The sequence below is a fragment of the Pipra filicauda genome, unplaced genomic scaffold (genome assembly GCF_003945595.2).
Source record: "Pipra filicauda isolate LSUMZ 115617 unplaced genomic scaffold, ASM394559v2 scaffold217_size2002032_pilon, whole genome shotgun sequence".
NCBI classification, from domain to species: domain Eukaryota; kingdom Metazoa; phylum Chordata; class Aves; order Passeriformes; family Pipridae; genus Pipra; species Pipra filicauda.
The window spans coordinates 821,560-840,718 of record NW_024104329.1 but is presented as its reverse complement, the minus strand read 5'-3'; the positions used below and the strand labels follow the sequence as shown (position 1 = coordinate 840,718).

Below are 19,159 nucleotides of genomic sequence, written 5' to 3'. Positions count from 1 at the left end.
TGCAGAGGGTCCAGCAGATACTAAATTTGCTGGATGTAATCTGATGGATTTATTTGTTTCATTACTTTGGTTATTACCAGCAGCTGTTTGAGAGATCTCTGTCTGAAACTTTGATCAGATCAACTTGCTCATTTTATTTCTTGTAGAAAACACTTCAGAAAATATTTTCAACTCTGACTCCATCCAGCTATGTTGGTCTGGTTTTAATGACACTGAATTCAGGAGCTTTAAGAAAAATTTCTGTTGCTTTTTTACTCTGAATTTTATCAAATACCAACAATCACATCTGTGTGGCAAATCATCAAAGGTTCTTTATTGGGAAAAATGCAAGTTTAATACAGATATTATATAAATTACAAAAAAAAATGTTTTAAAAATCAGTTCTCCAGGATACCCAAATTAATTGAAGGTGGAGCCTCAGTGAAGCAAATAAAGTCTCAGATCATCTCTCATTTTAAAGCAGGTCATAAAAATAGTCCAGGCCTTGTCCCAGTTCCCAGATGGATATTCCAGTGCCCAATTCTTTTGCAAGCTCTAAGCGCAACTGGATGGACTAAGACAAAGACAAATAAAGCAATTACATCATAGATATTAGACACTCCATACTGCCATGACTTCATGCCATTATCAGACCTTTTAAAAACATCTATCCTTGAAGCAAGTACTGAAAAGCCTAGTCTGTATTTCAAATACTCTCTGGTTAGCAAGCAATCATTTAGTAAGAGACAGTTAATTGTACCAGTTAATTCAATGACCTAATAAAAGATCACCAGCTAAATTGACAAAATGCCACAGAAATAAATCAGATTTATGAACTATGCAAAGGACTATTCTAATTTAGGCTATCATTTCACAATGCACAGAAATTCTAACTCTTCCCAAAAATGTCTCAGGGGTAAAATAAAACTTTATCACTAAAGACAATCAGAACAACTTGTCAAATACCATCAAGATCTCTTACCTACCTTTGCCTTTTCCCAGGACAGAGTCACAATTTACATTAGCACAGTTCTCTTTTAAAGAGATTCTTGGAGCTAATATTGAAAAGTATCTCTATTTGAGCTCCAAACATTGAGTTAGAGTTAGTTTAGCCATTTGTTTTACAAGGGAAGCAATGCCACAATTCATGTTCTGCATTTTTTTTCAGTTCAAACAAGAAAAATAATTATTTTTCAACCTTTTTGCTTTCAGCTTTTCTTACTTTGAAGTGCAGCACTGCACTGTTTAAACTACTTACACTAGGGATGTGTTTAAAACTAATTTTCACGGAAAACAGAATAAAGTATCAAGGCATCTTTAACAGATCCACTGGGCCTGGTGTTCATTACTGCTTTTAACTCATCTTGAACAAGCTACTTTTGAGCAAGCTACCAGCGATTACACCATTAATAAGAGAAAGAAAGACATTTCTCATGGGGTAATAAAATTCAGTGTTTCCCAAACATCTTGATCATCATCACATGAACAATTCTTTGACTTGCCCTAGCATACAAATCTCAAAATATTTAAGTACAAGCCTGTTGAAAATGGAACCATGCATTTACCAGCCACCACAGCTGAATATCTGATAGGGAAGAAATAGTGAAAGGAATGCACAGGAGTGAGTGCTCTTAACCTGGTCGTTACTGACAAGGGTAGGGTGAAATCCTTCCACAAGGTCAAAGAGAACATAGCATAACAGCGTGCAGCACAATCTATCTTTTTGCTGGTATGTTCACAATGAAACTTTCTAACACTGTAAGACGGGTACTACTAGGAAGAACATAGTTAGACATGGTAATTAATATCCCACATGTAATGGTACTTCCACCAAATTAGATTGATGAGGGGAAATATCCTTGTACTAATGGTTTTTAAGATAACAATCCTGTTCAGGAAAACAGAGACTTAGATCATTTCACACTAGTTTATCCATAAAAAATGTCTCTGTTCCCTGTAAATATTATACAGTTTCACTACAGAAGCAATTCCCCTCCAATAGGAAAAGCCAGCAGCAGCTTAACATACTGCCTTTAGTTTAATTTGAGAAAATCTAAAGATAATTTCCTAGGAAGTAAGGCTGCAAGTAACCATTTTATTCTGTATTCTGGTATATCGCATACTATTGTGTAGACAGAAATTGTATGTCCTGCCAAAGGACTGTAAGGCCAAATGCCTAAGTTTTCAAAACACTGAAATATATTCCACAGAAACAGAACTGAAGAAAACATGGTGATGAAGGCTGATAGGGAGAATCAGGACCCTGTTACAGAGAAAGGCAAAAGTTCTCCAAGCTTTCAGCTAACCTGATGAGAAGGAAAATTTCTTTGGTCTCTTGTCTGACAGTCTGTTAACAATGTGTCTGATAGATCCTCTCACAGCACTGGTTTTTCCTATTGTGTCTTATCTCTAGACACGGTTTACCTTCGGAGATCCCAAAACCCCATGATGCATTAGAAAGAAAAAACAACTTTCTTGTACACGAACCTGAAGCTTTGAATCATAACAATTTACAACATTTAGATAAGGGCAAACTTCTTTCACAAAAGCTTCAGCTCAGTTCAACATTTTCTGAAATGTCTCAATAACACAAGTCAAGCAAACATTTCTGTCCTCTTACAGCCCTCTGATGTGAAAAACTGACACCTACCTTCAGTGTTGGGTAGAAGACGGCATGTTTTCCTCCTTTATTTCTGTAAAACAGGAAAACCAAATAGTCACAATAGCTTTAATAGATTCCAATAGCATTTTAAACTAAAGTTAGAATTCAAAACCAGTTTTATTCCTTTCTACTAAAAGGAAACAAACTCAGTGCTGAAGAAAACTGCCAACTTTATTTTGAAGGAATTATTGGTAGTAAAATTAAGATATGCTAGTATGTTTAGCACATGAGCATTAATACATACTTATCAAAGACAGGGACTACTTGCCATTTAGTAGCTCCTATCTTTGAGATTTCTTACCCAGTGTTCATTCCACTCTGGAAGCTGAGGAACTGTTTCTGTGAAATCAGACACTTTTGCTATCAATTACCATTCATTCAGTATATGCACTCTGGCTACTCTGTCTCCCGATGGCAGGGTACAGCCAAAATCTTCTCTCTTTCTTCTTCTTTTCTACTGCAGATAAGAACTTCTACTCCTGCCCCTTTTCTACGTATGTGCAAACATCACAGAACATAAATCCAAAAAGCTACTGGGAGAAGATACACAACTTATCTAAAAGTCAAGTATGTAACTGTGTCACTGACCTGCAGGTATTGCTTGTAGGTAAATCTATCAGAAAGATTCTCCTGTCATGATTCAGATGAAAGTCCCAAAGTACTTTATGCATAACACTTCATCCAAGAAGTGGTTACAACAAAATACAATATAGGCAGTCAGACAAGATACTTATTTACCCATACTGGTGGCCTTTAAGGACAACAAGTCTTAAAGGAGGTGAAAGAGGCTTTTGATGCTGTCTCACATGATATCTTCACAGGCAAGCCCAGAAAGTGCAGGCTTGACAAGTAGGTGGTGAGGTGGATTGAGAAGTGTCTGAATGGCAGATCTCAGAGGGTTGTGATCACTGGCACAGTCTAGTTGGAGACCTGTCACTAGTGGTATCCCCCAAGTTTCGATAGTGGGCCCAGTATTGTTTAACTTACTCATCAAGGACATGGGTGAAGGGGCAAATGCCTCCTCAGCAAGTTCCCTGATGACACAAAGCTGGGACGAGCGGCCGATACCCCGGAGTGCTGTGCAGCCCTTCAGGAGGACCTTGACAGGCTGGAGAGGTGGGCACAGGAGAACCCTCTGAAATTCAACAAAGGCAAATGCATCTGGGGAGAAACAGCCCCATGCACCAATACAGGCTGGGGAAAGCAGCTCTGTGGAGAAGGATCTGGAGGTCCTGGTGGGCAACAACCTGTCCAAGAGCCAGCAGTGTGCCCTTGTGGCCAAGAAGGCCAATGGTATCCCAGGAAGTGCATTGCCAGCAAGGTGAGAGAGGTGATCCTGCCCCTCTAATCAGCCCTGCTGAGCCCCTGGGATACTGTGTCCAGTCTGAGCTTCCCAGGCAAGAGAGATACGGAGCTCTTGGAGTGGGTCTAGTGGAGGGCAACAAAGAGGACGGGAGACTACAGCCTCTCACTTGTGAAGAAAGGCTGAAGGACCTGGGCCTATTCAGCTTTGAGAAGAGAAGACTGAGATGGGACCTTATCAATGTCTATAAGTTTCTGAAGGGAGGGTGTCAAGAGCATAGAGCCAGGCTCTTCTTGGTGATGCTGAGCAATAGAATGAGCGACCTTTTGGAACACAGGAAGTTCTACCTGAACATGGGGAAGAACTTCTTTACTGTGAGGGTGACAGAGCACTGACACAGGTTGCCCAGACAGGTTGTGGAATCTCCTTCCCTGGAGATATTCAATAGCTGTCTGGATACAATCCTGAGTAATGTGCTTTAGAGCTTGAGTAGGGAGGTTGAACTAAATGACCTCCAGTGGTTGCTTCCAAGCTTAACCATTCTGAGATTCTGTGATTTTATGAAAAGGCTGACATTGAAAATAGAGGATCCAAGAAGTCATCTCACAAGAGAGATGTTTTGATACCATATCACAGTAAACACACTGAGATATTTTGTTGCAACTGGATGACAAAATTGTCAGATAGTAAAAGAGAGTTGTGTCTACTAAATGCTCATCTGAAAAAGATGAAGACATTTGGTTTTCAGATGCAAACTGTGAAAGGTTTCTCTGATTCCCTGAACTACTAGCTTTTCAGTTAAATTAAATGCTAGCTGTATAAAATATAGAGACAGGGCAAACTATATTGGACACAAAAACCGAGGCTGCATTTTAAACCCCTAATAATGAGAAGGACGAGCTACAAGTCATCTCACAGCACCACTTTACCAGTTAGGGAAGGAGGAAATACAGAGTGCATGGGCAGACCAAGCAGGAATTGCTCCTAAAATCTCACAACTTACATAAATGAATACTTGCCTGTGCACTTGGACAAGCACTCAGAGACAGCAGATTTCTGCAACTATTTGTAATAGACAGTCTCTGTCTGCTACATGAAATCATTAGCTGTGCTTTTTCTTAAAAGATTCATGATTTCATTTCTTAGCCACTGCAGACATGCAGGATTTCCAGGTGAGATGCTTCATCAGTGAAGCCTATTTCAGGCCCAGCTCCCATCCCCGTCCAATGTAACTGAACCTTTGTAACAGAAGTGGTAACTGAGAAAGAGTTCCCTTAAATAACCCTCCCCTGGAGCCAGCTGAACCACTGCAGAATCGCTGAGCCACTCAGCTGCCTGGCAAGCACAAGTGAAGTTTAGAGTGATTTTCAGACATAGTGTGCTTTATGCATATTCCTCCAGGAAGCCCACACACAAGAACCTCCACAGATTGGCTTTCAAAGGCAAATGATGTCATATTAGTGACAAGCTATCCCTTTCCCACAAGTTCATTTTGCAAGGGGCTATATAAGAAATGTGATTCAGACGTGAATCCCAGAAGCATGCCATTCAGAGAGAGCTCTCAGATTTACTCTTCTGAGAGCAAGTTTTCATCCAGGACTTGTTGTGTCTCCAATTGGATTGTGCATTAGAGATCAGTAAAACAGAGCTTCTGATTTATTCCTCTTTAGCTAACAAAAAACTTGTAATTGTTTGTTACAAAGTAATTTTGCAACAGGATACCAAATAATTAAATACGAAGGAATACAGATCCCAGTCCTTTCATACAAAACCAGAAAACAAATTAAAACTCTGTTGAACAAACAGATTTTTTTTAAATTCTTTTTTCTGATAGGAAGTACAAGTTGCTGAGAAGTCAAAAGAAAATTACAGGCTGAGAGAAACCTTGAAAATTAAACTAAAAACATATAAATAGAACATTTTTTAGGGTTTGGGGTTATTTTTACATTTAAAAATATTTAAAACAAGAAAGTATTTTGGAAATAACAAAGTAGTTCTGATTTCTTTTTCCTAAAGCACCCTAAAATGTGTTTTACTCTACTTTTCAAGTGGTGTGTCTTCACATTAACAATACATTGAGTAATATACAAGACACAGCTTTGCAGAAGTAGTAGGATTTGTTTGCATCATTTTAGTATATTTTTGTATATTTGCATAAAAATAGCAAATTATCAGAGAATTAATAAGATGTTCCAGGGGGGGTATTAAATCTATTTTAAATGGATTCTTCCTAGATCAGGAATCTTCTTGTCATTCCATCATGAAAAAGGGAGGATAAAGAAAGTTATAATCTTTAATGCTCTCAGTCCTTCTAAAAATTTTATCTGGGAGTCAATTTTATTCCTATTACATTTCTCTATTGTCTATTCCATTTAGTGGAAGTTTGTTGCTTGAACAATCTTATCAGTAGGACTTGTAAAACCAGGCTCTTGGCACAGATTTTTCTCAGAACTATTTTTGGCCAAGTTATTGGTAATCACCCAACAGCTCACAGTACTAATCTCAGAGGCTCTGATTAACTGAGACTTAACAGGTAACTTTGATGGATAACTTCTAGAGATGTGACTCATCAGACTTGTCTTCCAAAGTTTGTTTTAGTTTATGTAATTTCATTAATCCTTCTCTGATTTTCTTCTCTTTTCTGAAGCACTCTTTTACACTGCAGTTCAGTGTTGACATACAGATCACAAACAGCAGAATTTCCATTTGTTCAATTCAGTAGCATACTATAGTCACTGGGTGGTACCCAAAAATATTTGCAGAATGGTAAGTTAATAAATATAACTCACTTTTTATATTCAAAGTAGTGTTCAGCAATCTGTTCATCCCAGATAATTTTTGGTTTGTGTTCCTTCAAGGTTTCAATGTACCTGCAAATTAAAAACATAGATATGGAATTAATTTTTCTAAGAAGCAGTTATGAAATTAAATTGAAGAAATTTCTGAAAATGCAGTTTTACCATGTTTAGATGCTGAACACTGTATCAAAAATATCTTCTTGTTGACAACCTAATTTCCTTAACCATTTTACAGTTTTCCATGTTCACATTTTCAGGCTTTTTTTTTTTTTCTAAAGCATTGTATATAAGTATCTGAAAGGAGGGTGTCAAGAGGATGAAGCCAGGCTCTTCTCAGCGGTGTCAAGCAGTAGGAAAAGAGACAATGGGCAGAAACTGATGCACAGAAGTTCCACCTGAATATGAGGAAGAACACTGTGTGACTATGCACTGGAATAGATTTCCCAGAGAGGTTGTAGAGTCTCCTTCCCCTGAGATGAAAGCTGTCTGGGCACAAACCTCAGTAACGTGGACCAGGGGACCCTGCTTGAGCAGCAAGGTTGGACCAGACGACCTTCAGTGGTCCCTTAACCATTCCATGATTGTGTGTGATTCTGTGAATTAATTAATGTTCATCAATTGCAAATCTATAAGGGCACATGAAGGCAATGCTTCAGTATTTCTACAGCCTGAAACCCATATGCCAAAGCACAGCAACTGAAGTCATCTCTAGGCTGTGCACAGTTGTGTTGTCTAAGGCTAATCAATGAAATTCTTAATCATAAGCTACTATGTAGCTTATGTCATTAGAAAAGTTCTTCTATCAAAGGGGCTTAGCTAATCTTCTAAAAATGAAATTGTCAAGGAAAAGTCACTGCTAAGTATCTCTGCATAAGAATTTTCTCCACCACTGATTATTCTCTTGCACAGACATTTTGAACATGGAATGGCCTACCTCACTTGACACAGTGAGAATAGAGTACTACTTGTACCCAAAAAACTGTTAGGGGAACTGGTTTGGAATAGCTAGTGTGGAATAGCCAGGATACTGTAAATTTATGTTCTTGGTTAACTCACAGTATCACCTCAGTGCAGAGATAGTGTCTCCTTGTGTCTGTGTTTCTGACTGGAAAACAGAAACAAAGCTTCTGCCTGCCACATGTAAGAGGACCAGAAGATGGCAAGCTACTGCCAGTGATAGAGGCCACGTGGGTGTCACACAAATAAGAGATGTATTTTTCCCCTGTTTCTTCTTTTCTGCATCTTTTTAACCTGCATCTTTAGCTATCCATTTTTGAAAAATCTGTCAAAACCATCTCTCTCACAATAGGTCTCATTCTTGTAATAATTTCTCTGCTTATGACAGGAATTGGATGGAGAAATTTCTTTCAAATCATCTAAATAAGAAATTTTCCTCTCCTATGTCAAAGACATTCATAACCAATTTCCATCAGCCACTATCCTGACTGCATCAGTGCTGAAATTCTACCTCACTAATATACATCAAAAAACAGCAACAGTTTGCATTTCCCAGTTCGTAAAAGATTTCTTCTCTTATTTGGTCTTATTCTAAATGCAATTAAAACATTCAGCATTGCCAGGAATATCTTCTCCATTCAGCTGTGGTTTGCTTATTCAAATATTGGCAAATATATTGGCAAATTGTTGCCTACTGCTAGTGGTTTTAGAGAAGATTTTCATTTTGTATTTACATTAAATGAACCCAAGCCAGACATGCTATTTACCCATCTACATAAGCAAACATATGGGAGCAATTATTGCACTCTTCCTCTCACATACATGCCCTGGAACAGTGGACCTTTTCAAATAGTGCAAGTTAAACCTTGGAACCTGCCCGTAAGACAGACAAGATTTTAAGTTGCCCCACTAGAAACATATGCAAAGATATCTAGTTTTGTATATTTAAAATGTAAAGATTGATTTTAACAAACCATCCTATTCCACAACGACAAGTTCAGTAGTGACAGGAGACAACACTCATATAGACTATGGGACCAATATGTTACAGCCCAGAATTACCAGCCAAGACATCCTGGCACACAGCTTTATTCCTGAACATATGACTTTATCTGGGAAGATTAGCTCAGTTGGTTAGAGAATAGTGCTAATAATGTCAAGCTCATGGGTTCGATCCCTGTACAGGCCATTCGCTCAAGAGTTAGACTAAATGATCCTTGTGGGTCCTGTCCAACTCAAAATGTTCTGTAATTCTGTGATACTTGTCTGTGAAATCCGATGCCGTATTTCCTATTATCTCTGTAGTATCTTACTATGTGCATCCTAAGTGGAAGGTTTCCTGTGTAAAACTGCAGCACCTGTAGTACAGCACACTCACTTGAGTCAAACCAATGCTTACCAGGCACCCATAACATATTATCTCCCAGCTGAGGCAGTACTTGACTCAACAAATGTTTGATATGCATTGGTTTCAAAAAATCTAAAAAAAAATAAAATTAAAAAGTGACATTTGCCATCACACTGAATAAGAGATGGGATATCAGTATGTCTGGGGCACCAGAGATCTATATCAATTTCCAAGTTCTCAGAGAGGAAAAGGAATGGTCAGGGAGCTCATCACAGCCAGTTTTCCTTCTTTCCACCTCTCACCTCACTCTTTTCCTTTCAACTCATATTTACTGGTATTTTACTCTCCTCTCTTTCTAATTTATCCCTCTTTCTGCTGCCACTGTCCCAGTTCACATCTGCTTTTATACTTCTATCCAGACTAATTTATTTGCTTCCTCATCCATCAGCTCCTAACTTACTACCTTTCTTCTTTTACCAAGCTGCCTCAGCACTTGTGAGAATGATAAACACTGAAAACGCAGCTTCACTGCCTCGCACTACATATTTCCTGGGAAGTTTGTAACCATTTGTAGAGAAAGTCATGCTGTTTCTGTGGTCCTAGCCTGAAATGAGGTCAGCATGAAGTATCTGGATTGTTGATTGCTAGCCTCTAAGGAAGCACCAATGCAGCATATTGAAATGATAAATCTGCATGGATCATCAGGAATAGTAACAAAAGGCAGATGTCACCTGCATGTCCACCTTGCAAATGCATGTTCTGACATAGACAAAGGCCATTCTGGATCGTTTAAGCTGCCACACCTCTTTTAAAAGGGACACTTCCTTGGCCTACAGACACCAACTGTTATTTTTATCACTGATACTCCTGGTTCCAAACACGCCAGGCATGGTTGGACTCAAACAAACACTTCCATCCACAAAGTAAATGAGAAGCGAAAACATACATATTATGGAGTTGTAAAGTTAGTCCTGCCAAAGATGTGTATCTCTGAACAACACTAATGTGGTTACACCTACACACTATTGCACTTTACTGCACGTTCAACTAATAAATAAAGAATCTAGATGAAAGGTTCTCAAGATTCATGGCTGGTCTTCCTTTTCTAAGATGCTTTTCTTCCAAAACATGAAAAATGGTATGGCCCTGGAATATGTTAAGGTAAAAACTACAATCTGTAGTCCCCCTGAAGAAGTTATTTATGTTCATGGATAATGCTTTGTTCAGAATACAAAGGAACCAGTCTCTAGTATATCTTTTGCAACAAGAATATACATTCTAGGAAAAGAGATAGTTTCATATAAAGTTCTTAGACTGGGATTTTTTAAGGAAGGTTAACTTTTTTAATCCTCAAATACTTTGCTTTACTAGTCTTGAGTCACTGTTCAACAAAAAACTTCAGTGAAAAGGAAACCACTACTGAGCATACTGAGCATTTTGATGCTCTTTTCTAACACGTTATATTTTCTCCTCAGTTCTCACATGAACAAAACTCTGACTAGAAGCAACAGGTCTCTAGTCAGAACGAAGGATCATTTGCTCCTGCTGCAAGAAACTGAGTTTATCTTCCATATAGAAAACTTGAGTGATTCAGTCAAAGGATAAAAATACTATTCAGTTTGAAAATCTCTACTACACATTTTCTTTCAGTTTGCTTCAGTTACAAGAGACTTAGTTATTAAACTGTGAACCTACCAGGAACTGTCTCTCCATATCTATCAACAGTGTCTATGCAAGGCAACAAATGTTTGAGAGTCAACTGGATAGGGTCCATCTACCCCCTTGTGATGGTTACATTCTAGGCCTTCCTGGAGACCAGCTTGTAAACAGGAAGGAACTAGGAAGGTGATCACGGAAGTATTCCATGCTTTATTCCTTTACGTAACTTGAGGTATAAATAAAGCCAGCAGGAGGGACCTCGCTCTCTTCCTTTCCGGCGAGGTTTGAGAACGGTGGGTCCCTGTCTCGGTCTGGCTTATCTGGAGCTGAGTCCTGCAGTGACTGCTGTGTCTGCCACACGTGAGGGGAGAGTGCTGGGTCGTGTCCAGCCATCCTGCTTGTTCAAAGGGAAGTGGTGAGATTTTGCTAATTTACCTTCAGTTGGCTGGTTGACTTGTTTGGTCTTTGTCCCTTTTTGTCCTTTTCCTTTCTCCCTCCCCCTCTTCCCTTTTAGGGAGCTGTTTAGGATTTCTGGAGTTATAGTGTATAATATTCTCATTGTATATATCTGTCTCATATGTAATATATATATATTTTTTTGCTATAGCTTTGGCTGCTTAAGTCATTTTTTTCTTCCCTCTCTGGGAAGCAGGTCCTTGTTGTCGGGTTTCGGGGACTTGGTGGGAAGCCAGCTCGAAACTTGTACACTCCTTCATAAGGAGCTGTATCTTTTAATAAAAGTAAGAAAAGTCACATAAAAGGCCATATTCTAAAGCTCAAGAGTTCAGATTTCTGATGCCAAACAAATATGGAGAAATAGCTACAAAATAGTTTTCAGAATAGCACTTCTAAGAACATTCCCCGTCTTGTTACATATCTTCCAGAAAAGTTCTGGTCCGTCTCCCCACTGCTCTGTGTACCTCATGACACTGTCTGAAAGGGCAAATGCCCATCATCAAAACAAGATTTTTCAGAGGGATATATATATATATAACACCTGTAAGTCAAACCGCTTTTTAATTTTAACTACCTTGACAATTTCCATTTCAGGTTTTTCTTAAACTACTTCCTTTTTAGTGGAACAAAATGTCAAGAAACAATACAATCTGGAAACACTTTAAAAATTTTAATTGAAAAGGTTTTAAGATTCAGAATTTATTTTGCCTTCTGTGTCTTAGAAGATTATGTCTAAAGAACAGATGTAAAATTTCTGAATATCCTACAAGCTACCAAATGATTCAGCCATGAAACTAACAGTTTGGATAAAGGATACCTTGGATGGTAATAAATGAAAACACAAAATGAAGAAAATTTGAAAAAAAGATTTTATAGAGATTTTGAGTTTCCACTCACTCAGACCCTAAAATTGCAGCTTGCAAAAGTAGAGATGCCCTGCAATTTAACAATCTTTAGATATTAGCCTTTAAAATAGTCCTGTAAGCATGCACATATTTATGAAAAGCTTAGTGGCAGAGTCAAGAACAGCATAATATTATATATATGTGTGTGTATATATATACATATATATACAGCATTACATAGTGTGCAGTAATAAAGGTCAGCAATGGACTGAACAATTAAGCTTTCACCAAACTAGTTTCCTTAGGATCACTTAAGCACTTTTTTACTCATCTCCTCTCACCATTCAATACTATATTTACTATATGTAAGTATAAAATTCCAGCTTTAAAAGGTGGTAAAGTTGCATACCACTGTATCTCTTGCTTGCACATTAAAGAATTCAGATTTTTCTAACACAAATCCCACAAGTTCTTTCAAAAGCAAATAGGTTATCCAAGAAAAAGACAGTTACTACACATGTTCTAGATCATTAAAAGAACACACATTAAAACAGTTTTTACTCTGATAATTTATGCTTTTGAGAGGAGTGGAAAGCACACTCTATAAGCATGCTTACAGGGTACGTTATTGAAAATTAGTTCTGTTATGATCCTTGGTTTATTTAATGTAAAACCACAGTAAAATACAGTTTGCAGAGAGAAACCAATCTGTTACCTGTTAAAGTATCCAAGTAGCAGCCTAGAAATGAAAAATGTATAAGCATTACCTTTCTCTACTAATCCCTTTGCTGCTCACACTTTGCTCTGTCAGTTTTAAAAGGCAATAAGAATATTTTTACTATTTTAATAGTAATAGGTTTCCAACAGAGTAGTTTCTATGAGTGTGTTGCTTTCAGTAACTTTTATAAAATCATTCTCTCTGATTTCTTCACAATACTTCATCACTGACTTGACAGATGACACTTTTCAGTGTTTCCACACTGCCACACCAACCTCACACAAACCCACTAACCTTTTACCTTCTGCCATGATGCACCAGCCCAGTGAAAATAAGCAGAACCTCAGTGACATTTCTACCATTACTCTGGGCTCTTCAGAAGTGCCCCTTGTTTAGCATTCTCAAAGTAACTTAGAAACAATAATACTTTGGTGAACACAACTGCAGAGAGGCAGCCAAGTATTCCTATTTTACAGAACTGAGAAGACACAGAAGACAATGTCAAGCTTTTCAGAAGCATCCTTGTCTCTTGTCTCAAGAAACAATGAGCATCAAAACCTTTCAGTGCCTTACTGCAGCTACAGAAGAAAACACAAACATTATGGCATTTCTATGCATATGGGTTTACATGTTAATAGTGCCCCTTATTATCATTTAACTTTACAGAGGTTTTATAAAGAGACCCACCTGAGAGTGTACACGATGGCCCACTGGTAAATTACCCAAGGGAACTTCAAGTACAGCTGAAAGTGATCTAGTGCATGCTAACATTTCTCAATATAATCAAAATGGTGGTTCTTTACCAAAAAAAGCCCACAAGCTTACAGTTAGATATTGATCTATGAATAGAAGTAATCACACACAAGGCAGAAAGGTGTGAAAATTTCTTTATACATTTAAGATTTTGACTCAAACTGACAGATATGAGAGGAAGATACGAAAATCTCCCTAAAGAAAACAAGATCTTTAAGGCAATAAATATTTCTCAGGCAATGAAGATGTAACTAGATTGAGGCAGAAGGCTTGCATATCTGTTTGTGTACCTTCAATAACACATTGCTGTTCAGCAGAATTACTTTTTCTGAAGGAGAACTGAAAATATGTATTGTTAAGAAGCCTATAGGTGTTTCTTTCCTCAGTCAGAGTTGAACCAGTGCACTGACATTACTGCAACTTAATGTCCATCCTTCACAGAAGAAACACAGGTCCTAATAAATTCCTATAAGAATCAGTAAAAGTATTAGTCCTTCCTAGACCATACAACACAGAAGCTTAAATTCTGCTCCATCTCACCCAATAATCTGGTTTACTACAGAATCTGAGACAAGACATAGTGGTTTTGCTTAAAAATACTTCTCAACATGATGAAAACTAATGCTTGTTTATCCCTACGGGCTTCTTTCAAGAACCAGCAGGTTCATCCTAAAAATAAAATCTCTGAAGATAAAACTGCTAGTTTAAGGGTACGTTTTCTGAAATGTTTAAGTAATGCTCAGTTGAGGTTACAGCTTTTTCAAATACATTACTCTAAGTTCAATACTGTGCTCCATTCTTCCAAGAACTGACCTAATAGGCACTTCATCTGAAAAAGTGGGGCTGTATATCTTTGGATGCAAGGCTGAACAAAGTTCAGATACGCTAACAGATCTGCTGCTCAGCTTCAGCTGTAAATAACAAAAACTGTTGCATGTCAGATTGGGTTTTTTGGGGTTTCTTTTACACACATCATAAAAACTGTATAGAGTTTCCTCTTGCTCAAAATATACATATCAGCTATATTCATACAGTGCCACACAGATCATCTATAAAAACTGTTATACTGGATTTGGAGCCTGCTACGATTCAGATAATCTTAATTCAGTGCATAGGGAATGAAATTTGATCCACTCCAGCTATGAAGATGAAGTTTGAGTGCAAACTCATCTACTTTGATATTCTTAATTCTTCCATTCCTACTTCATTAAAAAGGTACACATAAAAAAAAAAAATCACATTTCTTTTCCACCCTTGCCTAAAAGGTCAGATGGTCTTAATGCCATTAAATATCACTCCAAGCTCTTCCAGTTGCTTCTTGTGTCTCTCTCCAACTATTCTTGAATTAAAATCATCCTGACACAATACAAGGTCAATAACAACATCATCCACCAGATTTAACAACCACAAAAGCCAGCAGGAACATATTTTCCTCACCCCACATCAGGAAAGGAGCAGTGCAGTTCTTCTTCCAAGCCCCCACCTTACCCTGGGTACCAGAGTCTTTGTGGTCGCCAGGAGGCCTGTGCTGGGTCTCCACAGGGTTGCTAAGATGCCTTGGCTGAGACAGATGGCCAGGGACCAAGCCCCATGCAGGGCAGAGCCATGGAAAGGATACACTTGGTAGCAAAGGAGAAAGAAAGGGAACATACATTGGGTGCAAGCAGCAGAAGGCCCCAAGGATGGAACAAGGACACTGTGACTGAAGGGGAACATCTGCTGGCAGTGTAGCTCCCAAATGACTCTCTAGTCAGGCAGGGCACAAAACCTGCAGGCAGGACACTGGGTATGTAAAACTGACCCAGGTCAGCAACTGCCTTTAGAGAGAAATGTCACTTCTCTCCCCAGCAATAAGAGAAATAGTTTAGGCCAGACAGAAGCAGAGTTGTCTGCAAGGAACCAGAACTCCAGGTGATGAAAAAAATAACTACAATAGGAGACTGAGAAAGCTGACTGCTACTTGGATTCCCTTTGTTTCACAAGATGCTGAGAATGAGATACCTCCAAATAGCCTCAGAATTGTGTTCAGATTCCTTAGCTGATAATCATAGCAGCCCTACAATTTCCACCACCATTGTGAATGAGTGATTTGGCTGCTTAAAAAAATACCATCAAAGGTATTGGCAAAAGGAGGATCTGAACACCAAACACAGATAAAAAGATAAAAGAAACATGGTTCAGGGGTATTCCTGCCATTAAGTAGTTATAGATGTGCAGCAACAAATTTACATTATCAAGCAATATACAGCAGATAGTTTCATACAAAAGAAATAATAAATTCCATCCTCGACTGGAAGGATTGTAACTAAAGAAGGTAACTACACTAAAGGAAAATCTGTGGTCGATCAGTAAATTCTACAAACCCCCAGTGTCCTATGAAGCTACGAACTATATACTCTTTTCCATCTATTGGGACCAAGTTAAGTGAAGAACAAAGAACATTGTTGCTGACCTTTAATTTAATATTTCATACTTGGCAGAGGGACCTTTCTCCTCTCAGTTGATGGTGTACACCAACAGAACCCAGAGAAGACTTTCAGACTTTGTTTTTTGAAAAGACAGAATGACGACAAATTCATGCAAACGACTATTAATCTCTCATAAAAAATGCAAATCTCAGAGGGTTAATACATTTTTAACATGTCTTAGAATAATCTAGATAGCATATAATTTCTCCTTTTTTGACTTGAATCGAAGATAGGCTATGTAATAATAAACTACTTTAAATCAATGAGAGTAGAGGTTTATGCCCTTTTAAGAATCTATCTTCATCAGGGCAGTTAAGTACATATTTGAGAACACAGTTTTTAAATCTCTTGATATTAAGTTAAACTAATACATATTCATGGGACAGTGTTCAGTTTTAAAGAAAAGCCTGGCACTTTTCATCATGACAAAACAGCAGACCATCTTCCATCTTTGCTGTACCTCCAACAAATATTTGTATATTTTTATCTGTTTAGTTTCTGCTGAACACACATATCTCTGCCTGCTGCTAAAATTTGTTAAAACTAAATTTTAAAGCAAAAAACAATATGCATGTATTTATTCAAAATGATTTCCAAAAAACTCATTACTTAAATCATATGGTAACATTTGGAGTGAAAATCAAGGGACAAAATGATGACCACCGTATTTTTTTTTCCTTTAAACTAACTGGAAATTTCAAAATGCAATACTATTTATCTCTAACAGGTATGTATATATTTTTTTCTTATTTTTAAATTAAACAACACTACTTATCACATTAGCCCCAACTATGGCTCTCTCAAAGGATTTTTGGTTTGCTGAAGAAATTGTTGATTTAGAGGAACAGTGAAAAAGAGCATTATACTCAGCATATGTGGGATCTGTGCAAATTCTAAAATTCTGGGGAAGTTAGAAAACAAATCCTTTTCCTGTGTTTGAATGACAGAAGTTTGTTTTTTGCAATTATTTGAGGAAATTCAGACAGTAAGTGTTTACAATTTATCCTAGTACACTGCTAAAGGTAAACCAGTAAGGCATTTATGTATCTGAAGTTGTTCCATATGCAAACACATTGAACTGCAATAACACTTTCAAAATATCACTTTGCACTCCCTACACAAGTCATCCAACACATGGAGCAATCACCAGTACAGCTGTGTAATTAATAAAAGAAGAATGTCCTTTAAACACTTACTAACTGTAAAGCCAAACAAGTTAAATATTAACAAACACTATGATATGCATGTAACAAAGGTAAATACTGAAAGCCCAAAGCAAAATTAAGGAGCAAAAATCCTGTAAGGCACCAATTAATAAAAACATAGCAGAAGAGAGACTGATATAATGTGAAATAAAGAAACATCTATTTTTAATTTTTTTTTTAGAAACAACTGTTGGGGAAAAAAGCTTTAATTTGCCTTTTTTCTTCTGATTACATCAGTGAACATTGTTTTTTTCAAAAGTTCAAGAAAAACATCTGATTGCTTTAATTAAAAAAATTGTTTCTATTGAATTACGTCTGACAAGATACTGAAAGGTTCATACCCACAAACAAGTCAACTTTTCTACCTTAAGGCAGGTCTGAGGGGAGAAGTAAAGCTCTACTTTTTATTGCAAGTAGCTATTTCAAAACCATATGGCAGAAGTGCCACCTGGGAATAACTCCCTGTGCCCCACATACCCAATTATCACAAGCTCCTGCTACAGTCATATGCACAGAGATGAGGTATGAATGACCTTGTTGGGTAAAGAAAACATAAAAAGAGGGGGATAGTAAAGCTAGGAGATGAAGAGAAACAGATGGGGCTGTCAGCTGTAGAACTGCAAAGCCCTACAATGCAAGAATATGGATAACATGGGGAATATTGCTTGGATTAGATGAAAAAGTTCCAACTACAGTCACTGAAAGACTTACTGATCTACATTTGGGATTGCTATGGCTTTTGCTGAGTAATATTTTAATTGTACTTACTTTTCTATAAAGCAGAGGGCTGTAATCTGTTCCTCTTTCACTCTGCATTGTAGCTACTGCAGTGTCAGTGCTGCTTTACGCACATTGTAATCTACTATATAAATACTGCACCACTTCAGAAGTTCTTTTATTTCAATCCCCTCCTCAGGATGACACAGTTTCCTCTTTACGTAAAGAACTATTACTACCAGATGATGGATTCTGTACTTGGCATCAAAAATGAGAATCAAATCCAGAAGTCCTGAAGAGAAATAAGAATTACCTCCTCAGATCATGAAAAATGGCTTATTAATAGGCTCTAACTCCATAACTAGGATTGGTTGAACTAGTTTTGCTGATTGATTTGGGCACTTGCTGACTTGAAATCCCAAATATTGTGTTGTTAGTAATCCTTCCCTTCTGCAAAGCTCTGTATTTCTAGATTGTGACGGCTTTGATCTCAGAAAATTTCCATGCAGCAGATCAATCTAGGAGGAAAAACATAAGAACTTGCTGCAACATGATTGACAGCCAAAATACAGAGAAACACACTGAAAAGTCCAAAATGGATTTTATTTGGCCATTTGTCTATGTGGGTATCACACTGGGGAAGAACTAAATACATCACACATGTTAGAGGTTTCTTAAGCTGAGAAGAATAGAAAAGGAAAAAAAAAAAAGATTGGGGCCGAGAGGTAATTCTTATCCATTAATGTTTCTGAGCAAGGAACAGCAATTCAAATATACTGGATAATTTTTTGAATCCTGGGGAAAGAAGACACAGATTATGAGATCTATTAATTTATATTCATGAAACATATTCCAATTACAAGTAGTTTCTGACCCTTTTTGGCCCCATAGCCATTGCAAGAACCTCTTTAATTACTTGCCTCTTTTGCAATAAAATACAATTAAGCAGCATTAATTATTTGACACAAGATATTTTAAGTATGGAAGAGACTAACCAGTTGCTATAACAACATAATTTAAGGAACTTGACTGGCAGGTCTTACAGATTCTCCTCCCATGGTAGAAGAGTTTTGCTGTGCACCCCCATTTTCAGAGGTATCATCTTTGTTGTAATTTGTACGTACAATAAAATAAAAACATAATGAACAGAAGAGTGCTGAAAGAATTCACAAAACCATCAGATTGTCACAGCATTTCACACTTTGGGATGATGCATAAATATTAAGCGACTGTGACAGGTAGGAAGGCTACTAATTAAAATAAAGAACCTATGTGGAAACAAGTTCTTCCT

General features: G+C 37.5%; 1 protein-coding gene across 2 annotated transcripts in view; it reads right to left on the bottom strand.

Annotated features, from left to right (window-relative positions):
- Positions 1-287: 287 nt before the first annotated feature.
- The window catches only part of CHID1 (chitinase domain containing 1), a 99,737-nt gene continuing 80,865 nt past the window's right edge, over positions 288-19,159 (bottom strand). For both annotated transcript variants that reach the window (XM_027727766.2, XM_027727764.2), the window contains exons 11-13: positions 6,734-6,814; positions 2,630-2,672; positions 288-553 (exon numbers count right to left, since the gene is read on the bottom strand). In XM_027727766.2, coding sequence (XP_027583567.1) covers positions 455-553; positions 2,630-2,672; positions 6,734-6,814 — 223 coding nt within the window. In that variant the 3' untranslated portion in view covers positions 288-454. The remainder of the gene's footprint in view (positions 554-2,629; positions 2,673-6,733; positions 6,815-19,159) is intronic.